This window comes from Thermothielavioides terrestris, chromosome 1 (assembly GCF_000226115.1).
Source record: "Thermothielavioides terrestris NRRL 8126 chromosome 1, complete sequence".
In the NCBI taxonomy this organism is placed as follows: Eukaryota; Fungi; Ascomycota; class Sordariomycetes; order Sordariales; family Chaetomiaceae; genus Thermothielavioides; species Thermothielavioides terrestris.
The window spans coordinates 4,765,656-4,774,457 of record NC_016457.1 but is presented as its reverse complement, the minus strand read 5'-3'; the positions used below and the strand labels follow the sequence as shown (position 1 = coordinate 4,774,457).

General features: G+C 55.6%; 1 protein-coding gene across 1 annotated transcript; it reads right to left on the bottom strand.

The window, feature by feature from the left end:
- Nucleotides 1–1,700: 1,700 nt before the first annotated feature.
- THITE_2108579 (uncharacterized protein) lies at nt 1,701–4,436 on the bottom strand. Its single transcript, XM_003649681.1, has 3 exons — nt 4,139–4,436; nt 3,926–4,069; nt 1,701–3,841 (listed from the first exon to the last, which is right to left on the bottom strand). Exons 1-3 carry the CDS (start codon nt 4,199–4,201, stop codon nt 2,045–2,047), a joined length of 2,004 nt encoding a protein of 667 aa, XP_003649729.1. The 5' UTR covers nt 4,202–4,436; the 3' UTR covers nt 1,701–2,044.
- Between the last annotated feature and the right edge of the window lie 4,366 nt (nt 4,437–8,802).

Genomic DNA, 8,802 nt, shown 5'->3' with positions numbered 1-8,802 from the left:
GAATTAGGTGTGAATGGTGGGGAGGAGTGAGGACAACCTTGGCCGAGTGGTGAGGTTTACACTCGATGATTTGGCTGTGGCCCGGAAAAATAACTCGTGTGGGGTGGGGGGGCAGGGAAGGAAGATTTTCGCGGACTAAACTGGGGGCGTTCAGGAGGCATGGGATAATTCATGGTGGGAGTGCAGCTCTGTTTGTCCAAGCCAGACGGGCCAGAAAAGGTGCGCTTTGCGTTGCGTGGCTTGTGTGTGTGGCGGAACGCGTGGGAGCAGCTAAATTTACTGGCCATCATCGGAAGTTCTCTACCCTGCTGGCTTTTGAAATCGCTTAAATCTCACCGATGACAATTGGAGAGGGCTAACGATTCATCAGTAAATGTGGCTGGTGCGGCTGGTGTGTTCAATGCCCATGGAGAAGTTGCGTTCGCTGTCATGGAACTTTCAGGGCAGTTCCCACTCTGTGCGTGTTAAAGACTCTCAAGTTGCTCATCACACTCTGGCCGAGTAAACTATCTTCCCAGAAGTTGTAATTCATATATAATACACTATAACTTCCAGCATCGAGACACTGCTCTCTCAATCTTGCCCTTCCACAGTGACGCCGCGAAGTATCCAGATCCGGATCCGTAGTTGGGTTACTTGGTAGGCGCCTCCTACCCAGCCCAGCGGAGCGGGACACGGACCGGACGGGATGGGCGCCCTCACGATGCTTAACAGTAACGACAACGGGAACGGCAAACATAACTGTTCCTTTACAATCCGTACTGTACACACACAGGACGCCACCGGCCGCGGTTGGGACTTGCTATATAAGGGTAGGCTGGTTGGCTGGCTTGGCTGGCTTGCCGCCCAGCTGGGTTTCAGTTGGCTCAGTTTGGTTCCTTGCTACTGGTTGGGTCTCAGAGGCCTTCAAGTAGCCAAACATTAACTAACAGTGTACTGTATGTACCTACATACTCCGCAGGGTTGGTGGCTGGCTGGAATTCTGCTTGCGCGGCCGGGGCCCCTGTGTCTCCCGGCTGGCTGGATCGCTGGATCGCTGGCTCGCTTCTTGGCTATACGCCCGGGTACATACCAAGACAGACGGGGTGGTTGGCTGGGAGCCATCGGGTCGGTTGGTCGTCGGGTCGGATGGTCGGTTCCATGCTGTTGGAACCGACGGGAGCACGTCCCACTGCTTGACTCGGGGAGTTTTAATTGCTGCTACTATTGCTGTAGTTACCTCCGTACCTGGGGGGGCGACGTGAAGAGGTAAACAGGGCCATCCCTGCATTAAGAGGACCGGTATAAGGGCAGCGCTGCGGTGGACTTGGGGATGGAGGTTGTGTTTACAAACATTCCAGGTTTCATCGTCATCCATGTCAGAGAGATCGACCAGAAATAAGGCGAGGTAGTTGTATGTTTGGATAGAGGTGGATACAAAGGTTGATAGGGTTATATGGTATGTACTGAGTACGTGTGTGCCTTGTGGTGCTGGTGTACAATGAATCCAATAGTTACATACCTAACTTCTCATCCATCTGGGCAGCGAGCCCGTTCGGAGGGAATGCAAAGTGTTGGTCTCCTTGAAAATGCAAAGACAAAAGAGTTATTTCACTAAGAAGAAGAAAAACAATGCTGAATGCATATTACAGACCCAGAAAGCCATTGCTTCGTGCCCTTGCACGTTGAGCCGCCTCCATTCGACAGATGCAAAACAGCAGGGTATGGTATGCTAGATCATGATTAACGCCAGCTGCCCCTTGCGTCATGTTCTCTCGGTCATGAGCCGGTCGTCACATAGGATGGTTCGGTCGGGTGGTGAGGTATGATAGCGGCGGTTGTGAGGTTGCGGGATGCGACAAACGAGGCAAAGATGTTGAGCGAATACGTGAGAGTTGTTGGTTTGATGTGACTCAACCGAGCCCTTATGGTTTGTGTAGGAAGGGATGCTGGGTATTATTCGACAGGTGTCAAAAACATAGGTTGGAAAGAGGTTGGAAGGTTGCTGGGGTCTGACAAGCAGGCATCGACGCTCCTCCAACTGGAGAGAGCCAGGGCCGCCCCGTCAAAGAAAGCCACCCTCGCCGCCCCCGAACACGCCGACACTGCCACGCCAGCCGCACCGCTCGCGCTCGCTCACCGGAGGCGTGGACTGCGCTGCCTGTTGCTGCTGAAGCGGCGTCTGCAGACCAGCCCTGGGATGCAGGTGGTGCAAGTGCTGGGCGGATGATTGCGGCGGCGGCTGGAGGTCCTGGTCGCTGTGGCTAGCCCGGCTGCTCGCGGCACCGCTTGCGTTTGTCTGCATCAGGAGCAAGCTGCTCGTGCTGCTCAGCCGCCGCGTGAACTCGGTGAAGCTGAGGCGCTTGGCGCTCGACGCCGACTGCCGCTTCTCGGTCGAGCTGCGGTGCAGAGCTGACGGCGACCCAGGGGTGAAACTGAACGTTCCGCTCCCCTCCCCGGGGTCCCAGCTTGGGAAAGCACCGCTGCCGTCGGCAGGTGTCGGGAACGAGGCTAGAATCGTAGCGAGTTGTGGTTGGCTGTGTGTTCTCTGGGTCATGCTCGGTCTGCTGCGGTTCTTGGAGTAGCCCGTCTGGGGACGCAGCTGAGAAGCCCCGCTGCTCGTCAAAGCCATGAAGGCGTCGTGGTTATAACTCGGAGGGGTTCTAATGTCCCGCAACGGTAGTTGATGCCGCTGAGTCGGTCCGCGCCTCCCGGCGATGAAATCCAGGGCCCGCTGGGCTGGTGTTGTCGAGGATGTGAACCGGTCATCAACATCCGCCTCCCCTACCATGTCCTCCTCCTCCTCCTCCTCATCCTCCTCGTCCTCGTCCTCGTCCGAGTCTCGTTCCGAATCCGAATCCGAGTCGTCGTCATCAAACGCGCTCTTCAACTCGGAGCCCTGCGTCGCGGTCGATGGCGCGGCCGTGGCCTGCGGCCGTTGCCTCGCTTCTTCGGCTTCGCGTTGTCTCCGCTTCTCGTCCATTTCCCGCATCAGTGCGTCGAACCTGGCCAGAGAACTCAGTTTTTCCTCCCCAGGGACCTCCCGTTCGGAGCCGGGGATGCAGCGCATCTGGAACGCTCGGTCGAGGATCGTCTCCCGGGGCCCGGGCGGGGAGCTCGTATCCGGTATTGTTGGCAGTGGGGTTTGGGCTTGTGAGCTGACGCTGTCACGGCCCCTGATAGGTGAGTTGAGCGCCGAGGACCTGCCCTGCGCCGATGTCCAACCCTCGATAAATTCCCCCTGGTATTCCCCAATTGTTGTCGCGGGAGACGGGAGATCGGCCGGAACCATGGCGGTGTAGTTGTGGATGCCTGCATGCGATGTGTTTATTGAGCTGGTCTGTGACGAGAGGTCGCTTCGTTTTGAGCGCAGGCTCGGGGAGTCCGAGAAAGTCACGGGGCGATCGCGGCCGGTGTGCATCTGGCTGGGGTTCTTCAAGAAGAACCCGGGTCGGGAACCGCTTCCGCTCCCTGGCCTTGGCGGCTGCACGTCACTAGGTTCCCTAGATCGAGGCGCGAAGGGATTGATGAAGCTTGGGGAGGCGGGCGTGAGTGGACTGAGGGGCGCTCTGTCCGGGATTACCGGCTGGATGTGCTGCCGAATAACGCGAGCCCATTCCTGCAGCGAGGGTTGCTCGTCCACGGAGCGAAACAGGAGGGTCGTGGGGCCCGTGTCCTTGGGCGCAGTGAAGCCGGCCGTTCTGCTCGAACGCCGCTTCCGAATCTTGTCCAACATGGGGTCCGGGAGCACATTGACAACCAGAGTTGGGAGGACCGGCCCTTGCTTCCGGTGCGCCAGCATCTGGACTTCGCAATCGGTAATCGAATTGATGGAGTGCTGCTGTATCGGCTCCGTATCCTCCTATGTCCTCCCGCTTCTTGTCAGGGACTCCGGGCTACGCCGCGCCGGCTGGGCTTCCGGTGAAACAGGACTGGAAATGCTCACCTTGGACTTGTAGATGGACAGGAAGACGCCATCCGGGGCCACCCTGACGAGCTCCCTGGGTGTCGAGCTGCGGTTAGGCGGTACCCTGGCGGGCGCCGCCGGTGTCTGCCCTCGATTCGCGGGTCCGACAACTACGTATCGCGCCTGGACGTACACCAGTTAGCGAATGGAGTGCGCGGCACGCCACAAGGGTCGGGGACGCGAGCTAGGCACCTTCCAGACTGCTCTCCCGATGATTGCGCCCCGGTCGGGGGGCATGCTGAGAGCGCCCTCCATGACTGCTGCGATACTCTCCCGTCGGCTGGGGGGGAGGGAACGTGATGGGAGCCCTGTTAAGGGTGCGGGACGAGGCCGGAAGTTGAACGTATTAGCCATTAAAGGGACCGCATGGTGAAAGAAGGGCGCGGATTGCCGAAGGGACGCTGGCCCGTTTCCCTTTGAGCGCCCGGGTCGGAGACGATGTTGGTATGTGAACCAAGCCCGTGTAAGCAGAGACGATGGCCAATCTGGTTGCGTTGTCGACTGCGCTTCACAATCAAGGTCGCCCAAAACGAGGAATGGAGAGACGAAGCACGGAGAAGTGAGACAAAAACGCCGATGTGCGGCGGCCGTCTCGGAGAGAAATCAAGAGCCAGGCTCCAGGGGGGTCAGGGGGTATTCAAAGTTGACAGCTCCAATACGGAATACACACGCCCCGAAGGAAGGCCGGCCTGGCGCGAGATTAATAAACGAACACCCTCGCTGCTGGAGCATGTGGACTGCGCAGCGCGCGCCAAGTCGAGCCAGGAGGCATTAACTATGTTCGAAAAGGAACATGCGCTATCCGTCACTAACTTTAACTGTCGTTAGTTTGACATGGGCAGCGGCGTGGTCGATGGAGCCCTTGCGGACAGGCACCTTTACCCAGCAAGGGGGGCAACGAACCAAGGTGGTGGGGCCGTCGCAGCGGGGACAGGGATTGCAGCACTGAAACCCCGGGAACGACGATTGAACAGACCGGGCCGGCAATCTTCGGAATGGGCCCAGTACGGAATATTCCGTACATAGGTACACCACATATTCCATACGAGTGTAGCATGCCTAAGTGTAGAGTGTACTCACAGCACAGCATTCAGCAGACTTTCCATCTTCTGGATGCTTTCAATTCCCGCGGGGATCGACAGTACAATGCCCCCCTTGTTTGTTCGTTAGTCTGGTACTTTTGGTGGATCAGGACCAGAACTCTAAATCACCAGAGCTATCAGGTACCTACCTATCCGTCTTGGCATAGAATGGACTAACCACAATAGAATGGAAGTCAGTGGGCACCGTAGCTTTTCCCCGCAATGTAGCTTCCTTTGGTACTTAGCCAGCTAGCTAGACAGGAGAATTGCGTTCAATCTACTGCTTCACTTTCTCCGAACGTGCCTCACTTAGACTTGAAGTCTGGAGAGTGATGAGGCTTGAGAGTAGAATCGGCCAGTGAAAATGCCAACTTTGGTTGGCTGTAGCCCCCTGCTAAAAAGTGGGGCTAAGAACCAAACTAACAAACAAACAAGCATTGTATTGTAGATCTGTGCTTCCTTCCTTCTTCTTTCCCTTGGATCCGCGCTGCAGCTACTTATGTGTACCATGTATCTCTCACCGGAGGATTTTGCTCTTTTTGTCAGTCACCAGGTTAGCTCTCCTGAACATTATCCTCAAAAACGTCACCGTCCACACACTAAGGGTACGGTATTTTGATTGACGGGGGCGGCGGGACCTCAGTGGACCAGAAACGAGTCGAAGAGCATGGGTGCTATGGGGTCTGCCCTCTCTTTTCTTGTCCTCGAGCCAGGAGTTCAAAGTGTCGGTCAATCACTGCCCCAGAGAACATGCCCGCCAAACGCCAAACCCCTTTTCTCACCCGCTTGCGTTGTGTGCACGACGATGTGCGCAGTCCGGGGTAGTTACACCTGAATTGGAAGTATGCCCCGCAAACCCTGGGCAGTTCGCTAATCGATGGTGTGGGTCAACTGATGTTAGCGTTTCCGGGTTACCAGCAACGAGTCGGACCGTGCGCTCGGTTCGATGGCCACCTGAGATTTGACCCCGACGACGAAGCATTGCAGGCACTCAGGGGTGTCATTCCAGGTTCTCCAGGAACTCGGCGCTGGAATCTCGGGCTCATTCCTTCACGGAGGCGTAGGTAGTCCGTATACCGAGGTGAAGAGATGCAACAAAAAAAAAAAAGGCCAACGCTCCAGGAAGACCGGGTGCTTGCGCAGTTGTGCTCTCTGTACACTATATGTACTGTGTACCGGAGGCATGCAATGTGGAAGCGGTTCGATTGCACTCACAACGCGACCCTGGATCGTAACCAGCAGCCGGGCCCCTTCTGCCGTTGTGTTCTTGCGCCCCGCCAAGGTGCCTGGTTTCGGAATCTGTCGCTCAGAGAAAGATGGGGAAAGAGCTGCGAGGGGCGAGGCTCCAAACGAGAGTCCAGTGTAATGTCCTGTACGGAGTATTCCGTACACAGTTGTTCCTTCACTCCACTAGTAGTGTACTAGCCCCCCACGCTGGACCACCCCGTTGCGTGCTTCCAACATGGAGGCTCGTTGTCGACGTTCCCCCCCATGCGACAAGAATAGCTCGGGAGTCGCACCACCTACACTAGGTTCCTTATAGTACCTACGCAGTGATAACCGCATGTTGCATTGGCGCTGTATGTACTATGAACTAACGTTTTTGAGGTAAGCGGTTAAGTCCCTACCTTAGGTAGGTAGGTCAGGTAGTCAGCACTCCCGGCTGCCCTGCCCGCTTCAAGACCATGACCGCTGTAGATACCACAGCACGGTACAGATACGCTCTTGGTTTGTGGTTGTCGTTTGCATGACTGCGTTTCCGGGTTCTCAACGTCTCACCGCACCACAGCAACGAAGGGACCAACAAGATTCTGCTGGCCCCTGGTTCAAAACCATGTGGCCGACCCTGCATAGGCCAACCAGCAGCAATAGGTCGTCGTTAAAGAGGTCCCGCCAAGACTAATTTCGGATTTTACCGCGTACAAGGAATTACAAATCGCCAAGGGGTGAGCAGGCCACGACGACTTCGAGCAACATCAACAACAACAATCGCAAAGACTCGTCGCAACAACTCTACGAAAACTCAACCAAATCGAAAAAAAAGAAAACGAGGATAACCCGCACCCTAACTATAACCCGTATCCTAACCTTAACCTAAACCCTAACCAGCGGGGGGCTGGCGCCGCCCCCTATACCCTCGGCGAACTAACCTTTAGCGATAGAGCAAACGCCTTAGCGATCGGGGTTGCGTAAAAACGTTGTAAAAACATAGCCGACAATTGGCCGAAATTAGTCTTGGCGGGACCTCTTTAACGTCTACCCCTTACACTCCAACCCTTGTTTGTTTGTTAGTTTGGTTCTTCGCCCCACTTTTTGACAGGGGCCTGTAGCTAACCAAAAATTGGCCTTTTCACCCACTAGTTCAGTTCCTGGCTCTGGCACAGCATTCAACCAAACCATCAAAAAAGCATCACCACCATCAAAACCATCAAATCCTTCCAAATCGGCCAGGGCAGCCAAATCAGCCAAATTAGCCAGATCAAGCCAGGTAGGTAGCGATGGATCGAACGCAACTATCCTATTTGGCCAACTGGCGAGGCATTGAAGGAAGCTATTTTGCAGGCGTGGGATGCAGTGCCTTCTGACTATCTGTTGCAGTTGGTTCATTCCATGCCAAGGCGGCTGGCGCAGGTGATTGAGAATCAGGGGGGGTACACGGGGTACTGAAATTGACCTGTTTCGCCTCTGTTTTTCTATGGAGGATTAAGTACTGTACAGTCTTTGTAATCCAATGTTGATTGGCTTTCACATCCCTGTTGTGATCCACCGTAAGTACCAAGCTAACAAACAAACAAGGGTTGGAGTGTATGTGCACCTCATATGGGACTGTCCAGAGAAACCTGAAGTACCTTCCAGGTTGGCAAAGCTGCTTGACAACAGACCGGACAGGTGTGCATTCCTCAACGCGCACGCTCCGTATGTATATTGGAGGCGAAGTCCACGACGCACCTCATCTGCAGGTCATTGGTTTGCACGGCATCGGGATCCGATACTGCAGTTAGCGCAGAGGTCACAAGACGGCCTGGATGGCGCCCTCCATCTGCAGCGGCAGCCGCGATCTCTATTCCCCACCCACACGCCACAGAGCTGTCATGACATTCGCTTTGGAGTTTCGTGTCGCTCTCAATGATTGACGCTAACCTACCTTCCCTTAGTTATCGGGTGGCCCGGGCACCTGAATGAGAATGCGGTCAGCCAGTCCACCGTTGCTCGGCACCACCCATGGACGGACGACCCCTGGATTCTGGGTCGTAGTTATAGAGGTCCCGCCAAGACTAATTTCGGAGGTTGCCGCTTACAAGTATTTACAATCGCTACGGGGTAAGCGGGGCCGCGACGACTTAGAGCAACATCGACAATGCACAATCGCGAAGACTCACAGCAACAACTTTACCAAACCTCAACCAAATCGAAAAAAAAGAAAACGAAGTTAACCCGCACCCTAACCTTGACCCTCACCCTAACTTTAACCCGAATCCTAACCAGCGGGGGGCTAGCGCCGCCCCCCGTACCCCCGGCGAACTAACCCGTAGCTAACCTGTGGCGATAGTGCAAACCCCTTGGCGATCTTAGCGGGGTACTGACGTTGTAAAAACATTGCCGACAATTGGCCGAAATTAGTCTTGGCGGGACCTCTATAACCTCCAGCGTGTAAGGACATGGAGTTTCAGCTGGCTCTGCTTGCAGTGCGATGGAGTTATGAGGCCAGGGTCGACGTTTGGGCGATCGAAAACGGCAACCTCCAACTTTATTTCTTTGCCTCGCGCCGTCCCG

What these genes read in the sequence shown, in the direction of transcription:
- THITE_2108579 (XM_003649681.1), bottom strand. Translation starts at nt 4,201, where the DNA reads ATGGAGGGCGCTCTCAGCATGCCCCCCGACCGGGGCGCAATCATCGGG. An exon ending in TCGGGAGAGCAGTCTGGAAG is followed by an intron (nt 4,070 to 4,138) that starts GTGCCTAGCTCG and finishes GTGTACGTCCAG; the next exon opens with GCGCGATACGTAGTTGTCGG. An exon ending in TGTCCATCTACAAGTCCAAG is followed by an intron (nt 3,842 to 3,925) that starts GTGAGCATTTCC and finishes GGGAGGACATAG; the next exon opens with GAGGATACGGAGCCGATACA.